This window comes from Diabrotica undecimpunctata, chromosome 1 (assembly GCF_040954645.1).
Source record: "Diabrotica undecimpunctata isolate CICGRU chromosome 1, icDiaUnde3, whole genome shotgun sequence".
Lineage (NCBI taxonomy): Eukaryota > Metazoa > Arthropoda > Insecta > Coleoptera > Chrysomelidae > Diabrotica > Diabrotica undecimpunctata.
The window spans coordinates 84,240,884-84,267,051 of NC_092803.1; the positions used below are offsets into that span (position 1 = coordinate 84,240,884).

Genomic DNA, 26,168 nt, shown 5'->3' on the forward strand with positions numbered 1-26,168 from the left:
CGAAAAACCCAAGCATCGCTTCTACACAAATTTCTTTGAAAATGATGACGGTTTTATCTTATACTTTCTAAATACAAAAACTACCTCGTGGCTTTTGCCTTTAAAGCGAAACAAAACAAAAGACTTTTAAAATATAATATCTATAAATACCGGGAAACAATTGTCTATTCATATTTAAATATTTACTAATGTTTTTCAGTCCATTAGGGTAAAAGTCATTATGTATAAAACCGACTGCTTAAAACTAATTTATAACAAATATTTACAAATCGATATACAGGGCGTTACAAATTTATGGGCCCGCGATCTATAACCAAATAAAATTTTTATTCTATCTTTGATTGATAAAATGAAACGTAATATATATATATATATATATATATATATATATATATATATATATATATATATATATATATATATATATATATATATATATATATATATATATATATATATATATATATATACGGTGCGGAACCGTTGACCATGACAAGGAGAACAGTTCAAAAGATCCGTGTGTGTCAAAGGGCGATGGAGCGTGCTATGTTGGGCGTTTTACTACAAGATCCCAAATCGCCAGCTACGACAAAGAACAGGAGTGGCTGATGCAGTAGAGAGAGTAGCAACACTGAAATGGAACTGGGCAGGTCACGTGGCTCGGATGACAGATAATAGATGGACAAAGCGGATACTGGAATGGAGACCAAGATATGATGTCTACCAAAGCAGAGGTCGTCCACCAACACGTAGGACTGACGATCAAAAACGTTGTCATAGGAATTGGATGCAAGAGGCAAAAGATCGAAATAGATGGAAAATTATGAGGGAGATCTATGTCCAGCAGTGGATAAGCGAAGATTGAATGATGATATATATATATATATATATATATATATATATATATATATATATATATATATATATATATATATAATTATATGTACTATACGTCTCTTGTCGTTTGATTTATTATGTCATATGCTAATTTTGTCAGTCAGTCAGAGGCCTTTTTCAGGTCAATAAAGCAAATTTACCTTATATTTACCTTATGCTTTATATATAAATCAAATATGTCTATTTTATCCATAGTGTCATGAGATATGTCGTATGTTATACGTTCGCTACACGTTTAATAATAACGAAGACAATTGTAGCACCCTCTTGGTAGTCGCTTTGTTTGTTTTTTCTATCTAAATACATTCGTTATATCCTCTCCTTTTATTTGCTATGTTGCATATTAGGATTCGACCAGTTGTATATTTTATACTCAGTCTGAAGCCGTCTGTAAGTCTGTAAATCAAAAAGATACTGTGTAGTATCCTTTTATTAGTTGCCTTATCTGTTTATTTGACATGTTAGGATACGATTAGTTGTTTATTTTGTATTCAGTCAGAGGTCTTCTTTAAGTCAATAAATCAAAATTTCTCCTATGGTAAATTTATTTTTATCTATAGTGCCCTATGATATCTCGTATGTTGCTATACGTTCCTTAATAATAAAGCTACTGTGTAGGGCCCTTTTGGTAGTCGCCTTGTTTTTTTTTGTATCTGAATATATTCGTTATGTCCTCTTCTTTAATTTGCTATGTCGCATGATAGGATTCGATCAGTTTGTATTCAGCCAGAGGCATTTTTTAAGTCAAGAAATTAAAATTTGTCTTATAGTAAATCTGTTTTTATCTTATCTGCAACAGATACTGTGTAGTGCCCTTTTGGTAATCGCTGTGTTTGTTTTTGTCTATCTTAATATATTCGTGATATCCTTCCCTTTCATTTAACGTATCACATGCTCCAATCGGACCCAACACAAAGGAGATATGAGATAATGCCCTGTTAGCAATGCCGCAATGTCTGTTTTTTCTGTCTCAACATATTCGCTACCTTCTCTTCTTTGTAGTGATGTATCATACGTCACGATCCGACGAACTATTCTACCCCCACCACAAAATGCTTCAAAAGTTGTTTAGTTCTACATAATTTTGTTTAACTTGATTTAATTTTATTTAATCTTATTTAGTTTTTGTTTTATTTTATTTTGGTAAAGCGTTGACGTTTGTCAAATGTCATTTTATTTTTTATAGTTAAGTGTATGTTTATCTTAATCCAGTGACATATAGTAATATATATTTTACGTCATTGATTTTACCTTTAATTAATTAATTAAAATTAATGTATTAAAATTAATTAATTTAGATTATTTGTTTGTTCAGATGGCGTTAGGATTTTATATCTAAACTAACAAAGCTTTAAATTATTTTGTATTAAATTCTACCTTAAAAATATTATTAAAATTAATTATTAATTATATTAATATGTAATTAATACAGTATTATTAATTAAACGTATCGTTTCAAGAACAAAATATGATTGAAATATGGTAGTTTGTATTTATTTCCAAGATGGTTCGTTACATTACTGGAGCAATGGTGTGACCAGTCATTATAGCCTTTTAGATAAGATATATATATATATATATATATATATATATATATATATATATATATATATATATATATATATATATATATATATATATTGTATTTATGTCTGACATATTTAAAGCAATAAATTTATTTATTTCCGCTTCTATAAAACTACCAACACAATCTGAGAATAACCTAAATATTTCCTCGATATATGGGGCAATCGTGTTATCTTTGATAAGTCTATGGCGGATTTGTCTAGATCTTAGCTAGATTTTATGTACTATTATAATAATAAATGTCTGCAAATGATATTTAAATAGTTAAGTTACCTGCACTGTGACTTACATACTAATTAATGATTTTTTTTACTTTACAGCTCAAGGGGGTTTCGGACGTATATACATAGGAACACTTGAAAAAGCCGATGGATCTACAAATAAGGTTATCATAAAAAAATCTTTACCGGGAAAGGAAAAATTCTTAAAATCTGAGGCAACAATTTTAAGTCAATTAGATCACAAAAACATCATCAAAATAGTGTCGTTTGTTACAGATTCGATGGAAATCGTTATGGAGTTTATGGAAAACGGAAGATTAGATAAATTTTTGGAAGTAAGAATATAACTTAACTTTACTAATTCTACATACTCAAAAACAATTACTTTTTAAAATAATTTTGTCATCAAAGTTTTTATCTTATTCGTAATATTAACTTCATTTTGAAACGAAAAGTATAAATATTGTGTTTTTGTGATAAGGTTTAGAACTTTTTCGTCAAGAACCTACCTACACCGTTTCATCTAACATTTTTTTATATTCTCTTTAAGTATTTTTTATTATCATCAGTATACATTATACGTACTACACCTTAAAAGGATTAACGCCTTAAATTATGTTAAAGGTCTATACGTCCACGTATAAATCACTAATCGAACATATTTTTTAGTTCGGTGTATTGATACTCAGATTTCAGAGAGATTGAGTTTAAGATTGAGACATTTTTCAGTATTTGTCTTTGTCGTCGTTTGAAGCGATCAGTCAGATCGTACTGCGGTCAATCGGCAATATTATTAGAGAACGTTATTTTGGATTCTTTTGAGAATTACGTTAATGGATTGTTTTGAGATTAAGTTATTCAATTAAGCTGAGTATATGGATAGTATCAAATATTTGCTTTTTTTATGGAGCAAAATACAACCACGTGTGTCTTCTACATGGATTTTATCGAAGTTGTATGGCAACTGGATAAGCCATAACCTTTTTTAAACTATCAATTACGTGGATTTCCAGTTAGTTTCTAATTATATGGAATAGACTCCAATAGTGTTTCTTCATCTTCTTTAATTTAGTTTTTTTGAGAGACAATTTAATATCTTCCTTTCCATCATACTTTCATTTTAAATAGTTATATTTTTTTGTTTTCCTTTATCATTATAATTTAACAAAATTGTTTAATAGTTTCATTAATTTTGTACAGAGTACTCTAGGACTTAAAATCTTAGCTTAACCGTTCAAGGTTAATTTTTTATGTTTTTTAATTTTTTTCTCTAAAATTAATTAATTTTGTACAATATTGTTTTTGCTAATTTTTTTTAATAATATATATGTTTTATTTTTAATTGTATGAATTATAACTTATATCTTATGCGTTCTTTACTAATCCCAGAGAAGGCTATAGTGTCTATATAGTTTGATATTGTTCGATTTTTGTTTTGTGCGCCTATAACTACAATATTTATTATAAATAAAGTTTTTAGCATATAGTTTGTTTTTGGCGCCCAACGTGCGGCCAGATCTTGTAGTTTTTTGTCGCTCCGACTATTTTTGTTGGCTAATTACACACTAATTGATTTTAACAGTCTTGGATTTTATAATAGTTTTTTATACAGATTTCCTTATTTCGTATTATTATTTTTGATGGTTGCACTAAGTTCAAATAATTTTTTCATTTTGTTAATTTTTCTTATACATATTGTCTTTTATACGATTGTAAAGTGATTATTGGTTTAGTCTAGAATATATTTATTTGTAGTCGATTAATAAAACTTAATATAGTTTGGTAACATTTTTGTTCGAGAATAGTTAATTTTAGGAATTAAAGTTTTTATTGGTTGATATTAAGGTTGTTCGTTGGACGTTTTATAATTATTAAATAGTTGGAATTAGTTATTGATGTTGCAAGTATATATGTGAGTTGAATAATTTTGGGATCATTGGAGTATATTAAATTTGTTTATTGTTGAGTTTTTAATGAAGAATTGTTTAAATTTATGGTAATATTTGCGTGAATTTTAAATATAGGTGTAAGTATTTTCTGATTTGTATAACTAGTATTTGTAGTAAAGTTTACTGATAGAATGGAAAACCGCTATTCAGTAAAATATGTTTTAGTGGAGTAGTCTTCTCCTATTTCTAGAGCTAGTCAAACCTTTACCAGTCAAAAGTCTTTTCCGGTAGGGGTGAGGGAGGCACTTGTGGACAAATTAAAAAAAAATTATACCGCAAAATGAGATTCATTGTAAAGTATCGGTTTCTTAAATGTAAGATTTACATATTTGTGAGTTTTTGTGTATATTTAAATTTGGCTTAAATTAAATTATTTAGGGCACGTGCATTAAATTCCAAGTAAATGTAATTAGTCCATATCTACCCTAAGGGAGGCACATGTGGACAAGACAATATTTTCTACGGGGCACATATGGACATAGGTTTTAATGGAAATAAAATAATATTTTTTTATAAGTGCAATTTTTAATATTTATTTAACATAATAAATTGAATTAGTTCTTATTATAACCATGAAAATTAACGGTAACCCTAAAAAAGAGCTGGTTCTTGCTGTTCCAATTTTTTTTTCGGGTGCTGACAATTTTCTCATAATATCGTTTTGAGAAATATGACTCTCATCCTTCTGATCTGGAAACACAAAATATTGTCGCGGCGTCATTTTTAAAAAAATTACTAAAAATTCTGACTCTTCTAGTTGCTTTCCGATCTGACCAACAAAGAATTTGAGTCTTTTTTTTGTAGCAAATTTAATAAGAACAAAATCCTTTTTATGGATATTCGTAAGATTCAATCCAAAATCTTTACCATCTTCAGTCTCAACTTCCATAAGACTATCATCTGACTCTTCGCAATAATTCTCAATTTCGCTTTCTGGTGTCTTCTCATCAAAAACTTTGCGAATATGGCATTTGGATTTTTTCTTTTCTATATTGCTAGTATTTCTTTCCTGACCCCGTTTCTCTTTTTCCTCCGTTTCTTTTATTTCATTTTCTAATTTATTTTTTCTGGTGTATGTGTTAGAATGATTGAAGTTTTTTTCTTCCTTTCTTAGAACTTATTCTTACGGCCTTTGGGTATGGATGAATTTGTTCCGGAGTAAGTTTTACATCGAAAATAATTACAATTTTGGAACTTTATTTTTCGGTAGTTAAAACAGGTTGACAATTATTGTTGACTTGTGGTTGAACATTTGCCTATGATGATGTAGAAGGCATTTCGGAATTAGAGACTGTACTGCAATTTAGACAATCATCAGTTGTGGTATCTCGCTGCTATACCTCACTGACTTCCGTAACTTCAGCTCCTACGAAATCTTTCGAAGGAAAAATATTTTTATTAAAGTATAGCAACCAGAAATAATGTTTTCTTATTAAATGCTTCGTAAAAGGCTGGAGCTGTTAGATGTGCAATTTCATAAATTGTTATAGCTTTTCCTGGATGTGTAGACATCCATAAGTTGAATGCTGCACGACGATAACTCTTAAAATGGCCGAATACACACATCTAGAGGCTGCAAACGATGTGTTGTGTGTGGAGGAAGCGTTAAGAGTACTAAACCATTTTCCCTGCAATACAATATAACATCTAACATTGCATGTGTATTATGGTTATCCAGAAGTATTAACGCAGGGTTTTCCTTAGAAGCATGCATGTTTTTTTTAATATGCTTTACAACTTCGAGGAATCCCTCGTTGGTCATCTAATCACTTGGAGAATCAATACCAATGCTGCCTTCTGGAGCTCCAGTCAGGAATGACTCTTTAAATGACACTCGTGAGAAGATCTAAACAGGTGGAATAACATTTCCATTGGTAATGATTATTCCAACAAATGTCACTTGCTCACCTCTCTATGCTTCAGCTGATTGTACCACTTGCTTATTTTTATTAATCTAATTTATTGTCTTATATATATAATTATCTAATAATTATATAATTTATTTACATTTATTACAATACGCGCGTTACATTTTAAAAACTCAACGCGATGTTATTTTCCAGACTCAATATTCAAAACTAGAACTAGAACTAACTGTTTTCAACAAAATTCTCTCCTTAAATATAAAATACAGTTAATTGAGAATCCCTTCGAATTCGGACGGCGACCCTCTCGAAAAGTCAGATTGGCAAACAGGTTTTTCAGCTGAGCGGCGAACTTACTAGAATAGAATAGAATTAGAAATAATATGTTTACAGTTTTATGAATCATCGTAACATTGCCCTCCTCTTAAAAGATGGTTCCTCCTGGAACCTTGTCGAGACTGGAACTGGAACGGTATGCTGGTATCGGCAACTGGACCCTCTTTTACAACTTTCAGTTGTATAAAAATGACAAGGGACGGTTTTCTCTCCGCACTTCGGAGTCTTTAAAGGTCTCTCCACCATACGTCGGATAACCCTCCAATCTAATTGGCGGCACTCTAACTTTGGCATGTCTAACTTTTGCACGTCGGACTCTAGTACGTGCTCTCTCAATTGAAGTAAGGCTTCTTCATACATCTCGGTAGGTAGGTTGGTCACGGGCAGTGTCTTTTGTTACCAGGTAGAAACCCTGGTGCGTCTTTGATACTGGATGGGATGGTAAGTGCCAGTGAGTTGTCATCGGGAAGCGCGAGTAGATCTTGCTTTTCTTCAGTGGTAACACCATGTCGTGCTTTATCGGTACCTCCATAGGCCCCCATGAATTCCTCAAACGTGAGGTCAGACACATCTTGGACTTGGTTTACTTCCACTTCTTTATCTACGTCGTGGTCACCTTTGAAAGACTCCAGCCGGTTATGGTGTACTATCATCGGCTTTCCCCTCGGTATCTTGCTTATTCGGTAGATGACATCGTTGATCTTCTCCATAATGAGGTATGGACCTTCCCAAAACTGTTGCAACTTGGGAGAACAACCTTTTCGCTTCTTAGGGTTATGTCTTCTTCCTCTTCTTCTGGTTCCTATCCGTTTCGGATGTTGGAAATCATATTGGCAATCAATCTTAAAGCACCCGTTCTTCTTAAAGCACCCCTTTTTGGCTTGCGTATCGTACCGTTTCTTAATTTGGTCGCTAGCGATCTGAAGATGGAAATGGACCAACTCGTGTACATCTTCCATTCTTCTTCGTAATTCGATCACATAATCTTCACCTGCTACATCCTCTCCAGGTCGACACCCAAACTCTAGATCACAAGGTAGTCGCGTCCGAATAGGACTCTGGCTGGTGTCTGGCCTGTTGATTCATTAACAGCAGATCTGTAGGCCATTGTAAAGAACGGAAGATATTGATCCCAGTCTTGCTGATGATCGGACATCATCTTTGTCAAATACTTGCCAACTGCCCTATTCATCCGTTCTACCATACCATCCGATTGCGGATGATACGCTGTAGTTCTTGTTTTTTTCATGCCTAGTCTATCACATATTCCTTGGAATAGATCGCTTTCGAAGTTCCTTCCTTGGTCACTATGGATCTCCAAAGGCACTCCAAATATCGGCTGATATATTCTTGGATCAAGTTATCTGCAGTGGTGGCGGCCTTCTGGTCTGGAAGTGCGTAAATCTCGACCCACTTAGTGAAGTAATCCATTACTACCAACATGTACTTGCCTCCATTTTCACTTTCTGGAAATGGCCCAGCGATGTCCAAAGCTATTCTTTTAAATGGGCTTCCAACATTATATTGTCTCAACTCTCCTTTTGCGGTGAGACCCGTTACTCGTAGCACAAATAATACATTTCTTACACCAGTCCTTTACGTCTTCGGAACTGTTCATCCAATAAAACCGTTCCCGAATTCTCTGAATGATTTTCTTTACACCGAAATGCTCTCCTGATGGACTGTCGTATAACTGACGAAGTACTTCGGCTATTCTGCTCTTTGGGATCACCAATGGTCTTCTCTTCTCTGAACCGTCACCATTTTCCAGTTCTCGTTTGAGCAAGCTATCTTCCATGATAGATGAGTCCCACTGGGCCCAATATGTCTTAACTACTGAGCATAGGTTTGATATTTCTTGCCAAGGTGGTCGACGGTTTTTCTCTTTCCATTTTCGAATTTTCTGTATAACTGGATCTCTCCCTTTGTTCTTTCCTTATCTTAGTAGGCGTCCAATCGTCGTTGACCATCTTTGTTCTTAGCACTGCTGCTTCCTTGGATTCGGTTTTGATGCAGTGGGAACACTCTGCTGGGTATGGCCTTCTGGAGAATCAGCGTTTCTGTTGCTAACTCCAGCCCGGTGCTCAATCTTGAAATCGTATTCTTGGAGTCGTTCGATCCATCTGCCTATCTGACCCTCTGGATTCTTAAACTGCATCAACCATTTAAGGGCGGCATGGTCGGTTCGGATTAAAAACTTTCTTCCGTAGAGGTATTGGTAAAAGTGCTCTACTGATCTCACTACTGCTAGACGTTTTCTTCTCGTGACGCAATAATTCCGCTCAGGTTTTGAAAGAACTACTAAAATATCCAAGGACTCGTTCCTGTCCTCCTTGAATCTAAGATAGCACTGCTTCGATTCCCATATTACTTGCGTCTTTATCTAAGATGAACTCTCCTTCTGGCAGTGGATATCCTAAAATTGGTGCTGTGATTAAATGCTTTTTCAAGGCCTCAAAGGCATTTTGGCAGTCTGTATCCCAGCGGTAATCTCTTGCCTCCTCTGTAAGTCGCGTTAATGGCTTAGCGATATCTGCAAACTTCTTAATAAACCTCCGGTAGTAAGTACATTGTCCAAGAAAACTTCTCACTTGATGTTTGTCCGTTGGTTCTGGCCATTCCTTAATGGAATCGATTTTTCTTTTATCCACGGCCACTCCTTCTTTACTGACTATATGACCCAGATAATTGACTTTACCTTGAAATAGCTGGCACTTCTTGGGGTTTAGCATCAATTGGGCAGCTTTAAGTCGATTAAAAACGTTTTCTAAATTCTTCAGATGATCTTCAAATGTCTCCCCCAAGACGATTATGTCATCTAGATAAACCAGGCATGTTTTACACGATAATCCTCTCAACACATTTTCCATAAGCCTCTCAAATGTCGCAGGAGCATTACAGCGTCCAAATGGCATAACGTTAAATTGCCACAATCCAGATCCTGTGGTGAAGGCTGTCTTCTCTTTATCTGGTTCATTTCTACCTGCCAGTATCCAGACTTGAAATCCAAAGTAGAAAACAATTTACTTCCAACCAATGTGTCCAATGTATCGTCGATCCGAGGCAGAGGATAACTATCTTTCTTGGTAACGTTGTTCAGCAAACGGTAATCCACACAGAACCTCGTCGTTCCGTCTTTCTTCTTAACCAGGACCACCGGAGAGACCCATGGGCTCGTAGAAGGTTCTATCACCCCGTCTTTCTTCATTTCCTGAACAATTGTTTCAGCTTCATCTCTTTTCGCCTGTGGTAATCATCGAGCTGTTTGACGAATTAGCTTAGCATTACCAGTATCAATTTTATGTTTTACAACGGTAGTTCTTCCCGTCTTTCCTCCTTTCAGTACAAAAATATCACGATGCTGCCGAAGAAATTCCCTTAATTTCCTTTTCTCCATCTGATTTAGAGACGAATTAAGCTGCCCCCCCTAAGGCCGACCCGTTCTAGTTTTCCTGATGGTGATTTTCTTGATTTGCGTCGTACCTAGGGTGATTACATGAACTTCGTACGTGTCCTATTTCGCCACAAGTCCAGCATCTTATGGTCGTCGTTTTCTTGTATGCCATACTTTTCATCATATTAACAAGCTGGTCAAGTTTATCTTCATCTCCTTCCTCTTTTACAGTCCTAACTTAACTGTACCTGCCAGAGGCCTGCGTAGCTGACTCGTATTCGAGGGCGGCGGATAAGACATCAACCAGCGTCTTGTGACGAGCTGATCGTAGTGTTTTCTGCATTTCATGATCACGAAGACCATCAATAAATGTTTGAACGACCAATTTTTCCATCATGTCTTGCTGAGCTGTTGCATAAACATATCGTACTAATCTGGCAATATCTACCTCATATTCTTGAAGAGCCTCATCTCTCTTTTGTCTTCGATTTTTAAGCTGCGACTGATATACATGGTCCAAATGTTCGTGGCCATATCGCATATTTAACCTCTTAAGTTGTTCGAAATCATCCTTCTCTACGGCTATGGTCTGAAGCACATCTAAGGCATCTCCTCGAAGAGCGATAGTCAGGTTTACAGCCTTTTCTTTTTCAGACCATCCATTCGCTCTTGTAGCTGATTCGAACTGTTTCATGTAGTTGTTCCACGACGATTTTCCGTCGAAAGTTGGGACTTTAACATGAACAGAACCTCCACTTCCTTCAAATTTCGGCCGGGTTTCAAACTTACATTTCGTCTCGTCTTCTTTTGTCTCTACTGTAATTGGATTGCAATAACGATATCGTGGAAGAGATTAAAGGAAGAATTCACGCAGAAAACAGATGTATGTACAGCCTCCACAATACTATTAAATCTAAAAGCCTAACACGAACATCAAAGATTAGAATATATTAAACGGTGATTAGACCGGTGCTCATGTATGGGTGTGAGACGTGGACCCTGACCAAAGAAACTAAAAGAAAACTTAGATGTTTTGAGAGAAAAAAATGGGGCTGCCCACTGATCCAACTATTATGGACGACCGTTCAAGATGGAAGCAAGTTGTGGAGTCAGCCAAAACCCACCCCGGGTTGTAGTGCTACGAGAAGAAGAAGAAGTAATTGGATTGTTTCTTCTCTCTGCCGTCCCTGTTTCTTCCATCTTTCATCTTTTCTTCGAAGGTCGACATATCGACAGCAACTTGGTTTTTTATCGAAGATATTCTATCGTCGAGGGCAGACATCTCAGAAGTGACTTTAGAGATGTTATCAGAAACTTTGCTTTCCAGAGAAGAAATCTCGTTAGAAACTTTGTTTTGTAAAGAAGCGATGTCGCCGGAAACTTTCGAAATATCGCCAGAAACTTTGTTCTCTAATGATGCGATGTCACCAGAAACTTTGGCCACATCACCAGAAACTTTGGCCACATCACCAGAAAGTTTGGCCACATCAGAAGAAACTTTCTAAATCGACGAGATAACAGTAGCATTTTTATCTTCAAATATATAAGTTTCCTTATCCAAACCCTCTTTCTCCAAAGCGTTCTTTAGTCGTTGGACTATATCAGCCTTTTTTCCGGTAGATGCTAATTCTCTATCCTCTAGATGTCTTCTTAAATTCGTAACTGTGAGCTCATTAATCGTAGTCATTTTCACTATTTATTTACTATTCCACTTTTTTTCTGACACCACTGTAGTATTTTTAATAATCTAATTTATTGTCTTTAATTATTATCAAAGGTTCTACATTTATAACACTTACAAGTTTATTTAAAGTCTTTATTTGTACAGTATAACTAATTTATTTCACACTAATAATTATATAATTTATTCACATTTATTACAATACGCGCGTTACATTTTAAAAACTCAACGCGATGTTATTTTTCAGACTCGATATTCAAAACTAGAACTAGAACTAACTGTTTTCAACAAAATTCCCGCCTTAAATATAAAATACAGTTTATCGAGAATCCCTTCGAATTCGGACGGCGATCCTCTCGAAAAGTCAGGTTGGCAAACAGGTTTTTCAGCTAAGCGGCGAACTTACTAGAATAGAATATAATTAGAAATAATATGTTTACAGTTTTATGAGTCATCGTAACAGTTCACTCCGCTTTCATCTACGTTCACGATTCTATCACTAGAAAATTTGTACGTTTTGTAAACAGTCTCTAGGTTATCAAAAAACATGTCTACGTTAACTTTGTTAAAACTGATGTTTCTGCCTAGATTCGTAGACTTCGGTTTTCGCAAAGATAAATTATATGCATTATTGTGAAGCTTCATGAAATCTTTCATCCACTCAATTCCAGCAAAATGATTTTCCCACCATGACTTTGGCACATTTTTTTCAAGCTTCAGAGCATACTCATATGCGAATGTTCGAATTTAAAAGTAGGTTAATCCATACTGTAACTTCAAAAATCGAAGAATATAATTTACTAGAGCGTCCTCTACATCATTTAAAAAAAATCTGCTGTGTTGTATATTTTGATGAAAACTTTATTTTTAGGAGATTTAAAATTTAAAATTTATTATGGAGAAATGCAAATTTCTATTGTCAGATTGGGTCATATTTTTAGTGCAGAAGGCATATGTCCAGATTCGAGTAAAGTACGTCCAATTTGTCAAATGCCAATTCCTAACTGTGTCGCTGATTTTAGAAGATTTTTAGTAATGATTAATTATTTAATTGTTGTATCGCTGGAATACAACAAACCAGCATATATGTGTCTGATAGATTTGAAGAAAGCGTTTGATAGAGTGAGAATTCGGGACGCGATACATTTATTATATGAAAAGGGAATATCACTGGATTTAGTAAAAACCATTGAGAATATATATAAAGATAACCCAGCTATGGTAAGATGTAAAGGAAAACTATCGCAACCTATCAAATATGAAACTGGCATTAGACAAGGAGATTCGCTGAGCCCATTAATATTTAATTTGATAATGGATGAAATCATGAAGAAAGTTAAAAAAAGAAGAGGATATAGAATGGGAGAAAAGGAAATAAGGATAATATGCTACGCCGACGACGCCATAATAACAGCCGAAAATGGAGATGACCTACAAATGGAGATGGAGATCTCAACAGAGAAAACTAAAACGATAGTGATATCAGCGGAACCAAGAGGATGTAAACTAGTCGTAAATAATAAAATAATAGAACAAGTGATGGAAACTGAATACTTGGGAATAAAACTGTCAAGCTACGGAAAAGTGGAAGAAGAAGTACAAAAACAAGTGAACATGGCAAACAGAGCAGCAGGATGTCTCAACAACACAATCTGCAGAAACAAATACCTCACAACGGAAACGAAAACCAGGATATATAAATCAACAATAAGACCGATAATGACGTACACAGCGGAAACAAGAGCAGATACGGCGAAAACAAAAAGACTACTGGAAACAACAGAAATGAAAGTCTTACGAAAAATAACAAACCAAACTCTAAGAGACAGAGTAAGAAGTGAGGAAATACGAGCGAGATGTGGTATAGAGGAAATAAACGCGTGGACCAACAGAAGAAAAGTGGAATGGAATCAACACATCGAAAGAATGACAGAAAATAGAATAGTATGAATAGCAAGAGACAAATCGCCAAATGGAAGAAGATCATTGGGACGACCGAGGGAAAGATGGCCAGACAACGTCAATTGAGGAAAAAAGCCGAAGTAAAACAGGCATTAAGCCAATTTATAAAGTAGTAAGAAGAAGAAAAAGATTAATTATTTAGGTGAGTACATAGATAATTTAGCAGAGCGTACGAAAATTTTAAGATTATTATTGAAAAAAATTTATTAGTTTTCACTGAACAGAAGAGCAGGGAAGAGAATTTGAGGCGCTTAAAGAAATGATTAGTCAAACTCCAGTATTAGCATATTTTGATAACAATCTACCATTAACATTATCAGTTGATAGTTCAAAGTTTGCAGTTGGTGCAGTGATTTTACAAAACAAAAAACCTATAGCATATGCATCTAAATCTTTGTCAGAGTCTCAGTCAAATTACGCACAAATAGAGAAAGAGTTATATGAAATCCATTTCGGATGTACTAGATTTAAACAATATGTACAAGTTGAAACAGATCATAAACCATTAGTCAGTCGTTTTAAGAAATCATTATCTGAGGTTTCAGCATGTTTGCAAAGAATGATGTTAAAATTACAGCTTTATGATTTAGAAGTTAGCTATACTCCGGGAAAATTTCTTTTCATAGCAGATACATTAAGTCGGGCACAAGTAGAAGGTCCAGATAATACTGATAGTGGAGATGAATAGTTACGTATACACGGAAGTTTATTAGTTAATAATTTAGCTGTGTCTTCATTTTTCTGTGTCAAGAAATTATTGAAAATACAGGCAGCAACCAAAACTGATGATAAAGTTTTACAGTCAATAATAAAATATAATGAAGGTTGGCCAAGTTCGAAAAATAAATTGAAAACAGAAATTAAAATTATAATTTTAATCATGAAATACATGTTGTCGATGGACTAGTCTTTAAGGTAAACTAAATAATAATTCCTGAGTCATTACGTCAAGTTATATTGGAAATAATTCATGAAGGTCATTTAGGATATGAAAAATGTATTCAGCAAGCACGTACAGTGGTGTTTTGGACAGGAATGACAGTGGATATAAATAATTAAGTTAAACAGTGTCCAGCATGTATTAAATATCATAGATCAAATAGTTCAGAACCACTATTACCACATGAAATACCGACTTTACCTTGGCAGAAAATTTATTGGTATTGATTTTTTTTACGTGACTTATTTTATATATTTTATTAGTAGATTACTATTTTAAATATTTTGAAATAATGCCTTTAAATAATACGTTAGCGAAAGCGGTAATTAGTACAATAAAGTCTATATTTGCGAGACATGGAATACCATTGATCTTAATATTAGTCCTCCATTCTCATTAAAAGAATTTCAGTCATTTTTAGTAGATTGGGATATTATAAAAGTTCTAGTCTCTATTATCCAAAAAGTAATGGTTTGGTAGAAAGAACAGTTCAGACTGTCAAGAATATTTTTAATAAGTGTATAGAGCCAGCTCTGATTCTTATCAGGGAATGTTGCAATACAAAAATACAACATTACAATGTGGTTATTCTCCAGCTCAATTATTAATGTCACGTAATTTAAGAATGAAATTACCTCTTAGTAAAAATGTACTCATACCGAAAACAAGTGATAGGGATAAATATAACAAATTTGTTAAGGAAAAAGAAACGAAAGTAAAAGAATATCACGAAAGGTCAGCAAGAAACCTACCAAATCTGTTTCTTGAAAAAAATGTACTTAATAAAAAATTTCCATTATCACTGTGGTTACCAGCTACTGTGATAGAAATAGGTCCTTTTCCAAGATCATATATCGTCAGAACACCTGAAGGTGTACATTATCGTAGACAATACATATTAAAGCCTACCAGTACAATTGATGGGCATAATACTGAAGTGATAGTTAAGCATGAAAATAGTACAGCAGCTAGTTCCACTGTGCATGAGGTTCCAAATATGAACAACAATACACCAATTTCATTTCAAAGTGGTCGAATAGTAAATAGGCCAAAAAGGTTTTCCTTTTCAGAAGATTAATGTGGCAATCTATTATTGCAAGTATATTTAATGTGTTTGTATAGTTTAGTTTTTTTTACACAAGGAAACTAAATTCCTGTAGCTGGCTGTATACCATGTATCACAAATTTTTTTTATTTAAAATCCTTTATAAAAGGTATATACATATTTTAATTATATAGGATTTTAAATAAAAATTTTTTTTAGTTTTTTTTTGTTTAAAAAAAAAGAAATGGGGCCCGGGAGTGAAAGAGAAATACGGACATTGACAGTCGACAGGCTAGTCTTATGTCTTTTTAGAGATAACTATGTATTAGTATTAGTTTGTCTTGTAATAAATAAAATATACAGAAATGAGCCGTCTATTATAAAAAAAAGCCCACAGAGTAGAACAAATACAGGTTTGTTCAAGTTTCTGACATTCCACGATCTTACCTCGAATTCAATATTTCTATATATGTATCTTCAATAACCAAAGTCTTTTTCCAGGGATGAGTAGTTGGCCCATCGCCCAACCTCCTTTTCGGATAACCATTTCTCCCTTCCTCGTCGGCCCTGACCCTACATTCCACCGGGGTTGGTTATCCAATCTCTGATAAATCTGCTCAGGTTTCCCAGTCTTTACGCGTGTGATTAAGCCACAATTCTTGGAGATGAAGATAGGGATTGAGTAGGAGTGGTTAGAGGTGTTATCAGGAAGTAACACCTTATATTGTGCATCAATTTTTCTTTGAACCCTAGAATGGCTGGTTTATTATACTCTAATTATTTCTGGGTAATTTATTCTACGATGAATACTGCATCTGCACACTATCGACCAGTACGAAAACCTTAATGTTTATCTGCTAAGGCTATCCTTTAATTTATTCGTTTTTGCAAAATTTCTGTTGTAAGTTTCAGGTCATTTAACATGTTGATACCTTCGTAGATTTTCGACTGTTTCTGTCGCTTTTTTAATTAGTCATTCGCTAGTTCTCCATTGTTCTGGTATTTTATTGTATTTTAAAATATTATTAATACTGCTGTTAGTTGTTCGGCCATTTCTGCTCTACAATATTTCAACAGTTTATTTGGCATCCCACCTTTACCTGCAGCTCTTCTATTTTTCAGCTTTTCAAATGTTTTTAAACTTCCTGCTTGTTTATAGCTTCTTCGTCTGTAGTTATTTTTGTTGTTCCTGGTTCTAACATAATTTACTGTCTCTGTCCCTGTGTACACAGCTTCTTTAGATAGTCAGTCCATCTATACTTTTATCTGTACTTCAAGTACATTAATTATTTAATCTCGGTTATTTGACTTTTTAGGATGTTCCATATTTACTTTTTAGTTCTTAGTGATCATTATTTCTTTCTTGCTAAGAGTAGATAATTTGTTGATTCTTCCTCTAGACTTCCGACTTTCATCTTTGTGGTGTATTATGCTGTTTTATTTCTATCAGATATGTGTGATTTCAGTCGGATTCTGCATGGTACCAATTTATGATCACTTCCTACATCTCCTGATGTAGTTCTTTGCGAGGGAAAATTATTATTTACGAAATTTTTTAAATTTATTTATTTATTTATTGCCGGAAGAACCCCTTTTTACGATTGAATTTCAAATATAAATAAAATACAAAACAATTAACAGCAACAATATATAAATAACTATATCATCAAAATGTATCAAGCAAGTATTTCTGGTAACCCTATTAGGTATCTTAAAGGATAAAAGTTCAAGCAGGGCAGTTCAACAAATGCCACCAGATAGCAACTTAAAAAAAAGTATGGCATCTGACATTATCCTGCGATTTTCCAGAGTAAAAAGCTTAAGTTGCATTAGTATATTTTTAAATGAAAAGTCTTTGCCTGTCTTGCTATATCCTTCTATTCAGATCCCTTTTCCTCCATTGTCTTATATCCATGGTTTTCAGGTCGTCTTCCACGTCATCTAACCATCTCGTCCTGGGCCTTACTTTTTTCCGCCTTCCTACCGGCTTCCACTGTAACATCTTCTTTGTCGTTTTCGTGTCTTCTTGTCAGTGAACATGTCGCAGCCATGACAGTCTTTGACTTTTCACAAATCTTACAATGTCATACTCTTCATTCAGCTCATTAACCTCGACGTTTCTCCTGGTTCTCCATGTGCCGTCTTTCTCTTGCACCGGGCCATATACTTTTCTCAGTATTTTTCTCTCGAATGTCCTGAGTTGGGCTTCCTCTTTTTTCGCCATTAATCAAGTTTCACAACTATAGGTTACTACAGGTCTAATCAAAGTTCCGTAGATAGTTATTTTGGTTCTTCTGTCTAATAATTTCGATGTCATCAATCTTTTATTAGCATGGTATGTACGATTTCCACTGGAAATACGTGCATTAATTTCGCTACTTACGAAATTCTTCTCATTGATTTCTGTGCCCAGATATGTGAAGGCATCCACACGTTCAATAGTATAGTTATCTATTGCTATATTATTTTCATTCCCTTTTTTGTGCTTCAGAATCAATTTCCTTGAACGTTTTAATTAGTCGTGTCTTGCTTCTACTAATAATGGCGACATTGTCTGCATACACAGTAATTTTACTTTACTACTGTAAAGTACTGTTTTGGTGTTTATATGGCCGGTTACATTGATTTTTCTGATGACTGCTTTAAGAACTAGGTTAAACAGCATGGTTGAAAGGGCGTCTCCCATCTCACCCCCATGTTGATGTCAAACAGGGGAGACAGTCTTCCATCTTCTCTAACTGCGGCTTTTGAACCCTGCAACGTCATTTTTATGAGGCTGATATATTTTTTTGGTATACGTAGATTTCGAAGGTCTTCCAGCATTTTGTCTCTTTTCCCACTATCAAAAACTTTTTTAAAGTCTATATACATATTATATAGTTCTATTTCGTATTCATAAGCTTTCTCTTGTATTGTTCTAAGTATGAATATGTTGTCTGTAGTGGCTCTATTTGGTCTGAATCCATTTTGATAATCACCAATTATATTATATTTTCGGAGTATTCTGACAATCTAGTGTAGATAATGCCAGAAAGGATTTTGTGTATTACATTTAGCAATGTAAATGCTCTTTAATTCTGGCATTCCTCTTATCTCATTTTTTATATATTGGCTGTATAAGACCAGCTGCCCATTCCTCCGGCATTTGCTCCTTGGTCCATACCAACTGTATCAGATAATGGATTCTTCCCCAGAGTTCGGGTCCTCCATATTTCAACAATTCTGCCGAAATTCCGTCCGTTCCTGGCGCTTTACTGTTTTTTTAGTTTCTTTATTATTTGAACTACTTCTTCATAACTCAGATTTTCAATGTGCTGCTCCGCCGTAAAATATATTGGCTTGTTTCGATCATTTCCATTGTCTGCATTTAGACTTTCCTCAAAGTATTCTTTCCATCTAATTATAATTTTTTATTTCTCTGTTAGTAGTTCTCCGTCCTTGTCTTTGCATATTGTCAATTTTGGTCTAAATGGCTGTATGCTTTCTTTTATTCTTTTATAGAATTTCCTGCTCTCGTGTTTGTTGTTATGTTCTAGGATTTCTTGTATTTGTTTTTACAAAGCCTCTCTTTTTTTCTTCTGCATCTTCTAGTCGTTTGTATTCTCTTTTCGTTATAAATTTTTCTGCTATTTCTTGTGTTTCTTTTAAGTTGGTTAAACCTAGATAACCTTTTTTCCTCTACTGCAGTTTTGCATTTATCATCATACCATTCCACATTTCTTAGCCTTTTGGCTTTTCCGACAGTTTCCTCTGCAGATTCCGTTGTTCTTGTTTTTAATTGTCTCCATTCTTCCTCTGCAGTATCTTCCTCTCTGATTCAGTTGAGTTTTATTTGAAGAGTATTTTGATATTCTTGTGTCTTTGTTGCACTTTTGAATCCTTCAACATTTCATTTTTTAATTTGGCTACTTTTCCCTTTTGTCACTATCGCGATTTTCTGCTGCAATTTTGCCCCCACAAGATAGTAATCTGAGTCAGAGTTCGCCCCGCGATACCCTCTGACATTAGTTATGTCTGTTGCCCATCTTTTTTAATGAGGATGTGGTTAATTTGATTGGCTTCATTGGTTCCTGGTATTTTCCATGTTCCTTTATGGATATCTTTTCTCTGGAAGTTAGTGCTGACAACTACATAATTATTAGCTGTTGGAAATTGTGCAACCCTAAGTCCATTTTGACCGATTTCATTATGCAAACTATGTTTCCCAAATATGTTTACGAAAGTTTCTTCTTTCCCCAGCTTAGCATTAAAGTCGCCTAATGTTATAACAGCATCGTGTCTTTGGATTTTATCACATACTTTTTGAAGTTCTCCATAGAATCTTTCAACCCCGTCTTCATCAGCCTCTTCCGTCGGTGCATATACATTAACCATTGTCACGTTATGTAGTTTACCTTTTAGTATTATGGTGCGAATTCTGTCTGATATTGGTTTAAATGCGATAATGGCTTTTCGCAGTCTTTTGGTTACTATAAACCCTACTCCTCTTTCACCTTGTCTCATTTCATTTCGGGGGTAGTATAGTGAGAACTTATTTTTACGAATTTCTCCCTGGCTCTTCCATCTGATTTCCTGCAGTGCCAATATTTCAACCCCGTATTTTTCAATTTCTTTTACCATACTTATCATAGCTCTTGAATTTAAGAGGGTTCACACATTCCATGTTCCAAATTTTAAATCCATAATCATGTCCATTTTTCTTTGCTGAGTTCATCTTGGTGAGATCAGTCTGTTTGTTTCATTAGCCATTGTATTCGCAACAATTGAGTTTTACAGGGAAGGGTTGTTAGCCCTTCGCTCAATCCCCTATTCATCGGAGGACCAAGGCTCCCTTCTTCTTCAGCCCTGACCCCCACCTTCCACTGGTTACCCAATCTCCAGTGGAGTTGCTGAGGTTACCGGTGTGTACCAACTTGGAGGTGAAGATAGGAATCGAGTAGGAGAGGCTGAGTGGTGCTAACAGGATACGGCATCATGTATTGCGCTTCAATACCTTTACACACCATAAAATTTATTTTGTTACGGTGTAGTAATGACGCCTTACCTTTCTTGTTACCGTATTCGTTTTCTTTTTTTTTCACTCTTGTATTATTAGGTTTTCCTATTTCTTTCAAAAATTAGGCTGGTGCCCAAAATTCTCTTTATATTTCGTGTTTATTTCTCTATCTCACTCGTTTATCTTCTGTATTCTAGCCCTGTCGAAGCTCGACCAAGATACCTCTACCAGACTGAAGCCCGGACTTTATTATCGTTCTTTGTGTAAATCTCCCTTTTGTTTATAAAGAGGGTACAAAATGATCGAGAAAGTGATTGTACTTAGTAAACTCTTTGTTGTTAATGATCATGTACTTGTAACAACGCCTTATTTATTAATTAAAAAAATTGTTTTTAGCATGTGAGAATACCCAAAAGAAGATTATATAATATGGTATTAGACATTATAAGTGGTATGGAATATTTGGAAAAAAATAAAATCATTCACAGGGATTTGGTAACAAGAAATATTTTTGTGGATTCAAATATGGAGTGCAAAATTGGAGATTTTGGTTTGGCTGTCAACTTTACTAGGCCAGACGGAATCTATAAACAAGAGGTAATAAATGTATAAAACGATTAAACTTTTATTACAAATATTGCTTTAATACTGGTTGAAATGGTTTAAGTTGGTGTTGTTCTGATTTTTGTACCAATTATAATTGTGAAGGTAGCCAAAATACTAGCAATCAAAAAGTATGCTGTTTTCATCTGAGTAAACATGAAATTGCCTTATTTTACTGTTGACATAGTTTTCAATATTGAATAATAAAGTAAAATATTTTTTTAGGATGGACGTATATCAGGATATCATATACCAGAAAGTGTTTTAATAAGTCAAGAATATTCCGTGAAATCTGATATTTGGGCTTTCGGTTTACTTGTATGGGAAATGCATTATATCCAAGATGGCGGTCCTTTGTTTATGATAAGACCCATATTAGACAGATTCAGATTTTTCGGACGGTGAGTATGTCGTATATAAACTGCATTAATTTTAGGGTTAAACATAACCCATTACAAAAGCTCGAAAACTTGATTTTGAGGAAAACAAAAAAAATTTTTTAGTGATGTAGAATTTTAATATTTTGCATGTAGCTTTCATCCACCTATTTGAAATGGTTACAAAATATTACTTTTGATATTTTAAAAATTTTATATCTTGTCAAAAAATTAAGAAAAATAATTAGACTTACTCCCTTTCTGCATAAAAATAAATAAAACTTTGAAAACTAATTTATTTCTATATATTAACATTATAAATAGGTACTGAAGATTAAATAAACATATTAAATTAAAAAAAACATAGTAACTCTTGATTAATTGTTATTGTATGTATTTATAATGATTCAATTTGAAATTATTTCGTTATAAAATTCGTTGGAAGGGTTATCAACAAACTCTATGCATTTTTGATTCTATGCACTTTTTTAACTGGCACTTTACAAAAAACTGGAGAACATGGAGTTTTTGGTAAAACCACTTTATTATTTCCACTCTGGTTAAGGTGAAAATTATGTTCTACTATACCTTTGATAAACTTCGAAACCTTCACAGAACCAGTTGTTCAGAGTCATACACTAATATTAAAATTCCTTATAAGTGTTTGATATTTATATAATATAAAGTCAAAATAACGTATTTAAAATACTTCACATTGTGAGACCGGTTCTTTTAGTTTTTATTTGTCATATTATATCCTAAATATCAGTGTTGTCATATGGCAAAGCTAGGACGCGTTATTACCGACTTTTGTATTATACATACTGTTCTTTTTTAGAAAAGGCTTCACACTTGAAGAAGCATTACAAATTTCATACGATGTTGACATTGAAGTGAACGAAATATACATTGAGCATCCAGAGGGTGATCTGACAGATGAGGACTCTGGTGAGGAAGACAGTGGTGAAATTGTCGATAACTTGTCAAGAAATCAACTTCGCGCACAAGCTGAGGTTGTTCTTTTTAGCAAGAATGACACAGAAGAAGAGCGAATGGGGATCAAAAATGGTCCGTTTGAGGAGATAGATTTTGAAAGTATTGGGGATTAAGAATATTTAAAAGTTGATTCGACAAAAGTCATTTGGATTCGTGGGATATTGAAGCAACAAGCAAACCGTTTCCACAACCTACTTATGAAAACTTTAAAACTTTAACACCTACGGAAATGTTCGAGCTATTTTTCGACGATGACTTAGTAAAATTTTTGATAACGGAAACTGAAAGGTATGCAAAACAGAAAAATATTTTTGATCTCAACACCAGTATTGAAGAAATGCGGGTTTTTCTTGCCATTCTAATTCTATCAGGTTACAACACTCTTCCTGGTAAAAAAATTTATTGGGACTCCTGTGGAGATATGGATAACATGTTGGTCAAAGAAGCCAAGTGGAGAGACAGATTTCTGACTATTTTCCGGTACTATTTAAATCCTCGTGACAAATTTGCCAAACTACGACCCCTAATTAAAATGTTACAGGATAAGTTTATGCAATATTATATTCCTGAACATGAACTGTGCTACGATGAATCCATGATAAAGTATTATGGAAAGCATTCATGCAAACAATTTATTAGGGGCAAACCTATAAGGTTTGAATATAAAGTCTGGAGTTTAAACACAAAATCTGGCTATTTATTAAATTTTATGCCATATCAAGGAACTGATCCCAATATTAATCCTAAATATCACCCAGTGTTTGGTAAAGCAGCTACTCCTTTAATTTGCATGCTAAAAAATTTGACCGAAGAGAAACAAAAATTGCGCTACTCCCTGTACTTTGACACTCTATTTACAGGTTTCAGTTTACTTTGGCATCTAAAACAAATGGGATATGCTGCTACAGGTACCCTTAGAAATAATCGTCTTCCGAAAAATTGCTTTGATGTCAAAGGCCGAGATGAAAAAAAAAAGAGAAGAGGTGAGTTTGATTTAGTAGTTGAACAGGAAAACGGGATAATATTAGTAAGGTGGGCAGATAACAGCATAGTGACCGTCGCATCAACCTCACATGGGGTTTCACCTGTGAATGAAGTAAAACGCTATTCCCAGGCCGATAAAAAGAGCGTACAGACAGGCAGACCTCAAGTTATTGCGAAATATAATTCCGCAATGGGAGGCAATGATCTCATGAATGAAAACATATCCAGATATCGTATAGTACTCCGTGGAAAAAAATGGTGGTGGTGCTTTTTTACTTGGATAATTGACTGTTCAGTGCAAAAGAGTTGGAATTTAAAAAGAAAATCAGGTGATACTATGACGCAGCTTCAGTTCAAGCTAGATATTGTGAAAACATATTTATCAAGGGTACATCCGGCAAGGCAGGGAGGTCGCTCAAGTTTAAGTATCTCCAGTAGATCGTTTAGCAGAGTTTCCGATGACTTGTATTTTGACAATATAGGACATTTATTAACAAACACCCCTGATGGAAAAAAGAAGAGATGTGCAGCTGAAAACTGCAAATCTATCATGCGCATAATGTGTACTAAATGCAAGGTTGGTCTGTGTAATAAGCTGTAACGTTAATTTGCACACACAATTTTAATTTAAAATTTACTTTTGTAAACTAATTAAAATAAATTCATATTTTCTGGCATGTGCTTATTTTTTGATCCTACAGGAGACTTGCGTTGCCATATGGCAACATACTGTTTTGAAAAAAATAAATAAAATAAATAATTATTTCTTATTGTTTTAAGCACAATTAATAATTTACATAATAAATTTGTTTAAAATTATTCTAATTTAAAAAAATTTTAAACTCTGTCCTTGATGGGTTAATAGGGAAATTCCAAGTGATTGCTGTGTATCACAGTTTAAAAAACTTGCAATTATGTAAAAGCTTCTTTTTTGTAAAATGGTATAAAATTTTATTATTAAAATGTTTAAAAATCATCCAAAATGGATTTATAAATTTTCAGAACGTCATCATCATTCTCGGTGAAAAACGTCTAAATAGTATTTGAAACTAGCCACATAATGAGGTCAAATGCCCCTAAATTACATAATTTAAGTAACTAACATTGTAACTAACTTGAGTTGGTCGTAGAAGCTACCATAGGTGTTGTAGAAGAGCAAAAAAAATCAGCACAACACAAATAAAAACTTTTAATAAATGGTGAGTTGTTAATTGATTTTGAGGTAGATACTGGACACTACACACTAGATGTGAGTCTGCAGGTACAATTCTTCTTTTGGTGCGTATTCGTTTCGAATATTGGCGATCATTCTGGCTATAATTATTTTATTAACTGATGCTTTAAATAGATTAGTTGTTGTGGAGAACCATTTCCTCAGGTTGTTTTCCCATGATATTCTTCTCCCAATTACTCGCTTTCCGAATAGTTTACCTTGAAAGATTATTTTCAGTAATCTGTATTAGTGCCGTTTCTCATTATATGTGCGAGATATTCTAACTTTCTTCTTTTATTCGTATACATCACTTCTCTTTCTTTGCCCATTCTTCGTAGTACAGTCTCGTTCGCTTCAAGTTTTTTCTCCATCTCTTCAGCGAGTGTCCAGGGTTCAACTCCATAGTATAATATCGAGAAGATATAACATCGTAGGAGCCTTATTGTTATCTCCAGATTTATGTTGTGGCTTTTAAAGAGTGGCCATGTTGTTGAATGCACTCCTAGCTTTCTCTATCCTACATTTTACTTCTTGTGAGTGATCCCATTGTTCGTTTATTATTGTTTCAAGATAGGTTAACTGTTTAACTCGGTCCACTGGTGTATTCTTGATAAGCAGGTTGACGTCTCTAATTTTATTTTTGCTGATGACCATAAATTTAGTTTTTGATATGTTTACTTGTAGTCCAAATCTTTCACTTACTTCATTTATTTTGTTTATTAGTTGCTGTAAATGTTTAAACTGTCTGAAAAAATAAGGGTGTCATCGGCATAGTGGATGTTGTTTAGGAGTTCTCCATTTAAAAGGATTCCATGTTCGCAATTTTCCAAGGATTCACTAAATATTTCCTCTGAATATAGGTTGAATAATAAGATTTGTTCTTATTGTGGCTGATTGGTTCCAGTATAAATTTTGTATTATACGTAGATCTTTATCATCCCTTTGGGATTTTGTTAGAATATCCATCATTTTTCAGTGTTGAACTGTGTCATATGCTTTTTGGTAGTCCACAAAGCAGGTGTAGATATCGCAAGTCATATCTCTGCATCTTTGGAATAATACCTGCAGACTAAACAGTGCATCTCTCGTACCTATGGCTTTTATGAATCCAAACTGTGTGTC

General features: G+C 34.1%; 1 protein-coding gene across 5 annotated transcripts in view; it reads left to right on the forward strand.

Annotated features, from left to right (window-relative positions):
* LOC140450957 (ephrin type-A receptor 4a-like) overlaps nucleotides 1–26,168 on the forward strand; it is a 132,279-nt gene that overhangs the window by 69,473 nt on the left and 36,638 nt on the right. For 2 of the 5 annotated variants that reach the window (XR_011952025.1, XM_072544665.1), the window contains exons 5-7: nucleotides 2,805–3,040; nucleotides 21,270–21,470; nucleotides 21,702–21,881. Coding sequence is in view for 4 of the 5 variants with exons in the window: in XM_072544665.1 (XP_072400766.1) it covers nucleotides 2,805–3,040; nucleotides 21,270–21,470; nucleotides 21,702–21,881 (617 nt within the window). In the remaining variant the exon portion in view is untranslated. The remainder of the gene's footprint in view (nucleotides 1–2,804; nucleotides 3,041–21,269; nucleotides 21,471–21,701; nucleotides 21,882–26,168) is intronic. The other 3 variants (XM_072544660.1, XM_072544656.1, XM_072544669.1) reach the window with 2 other exon arrangements.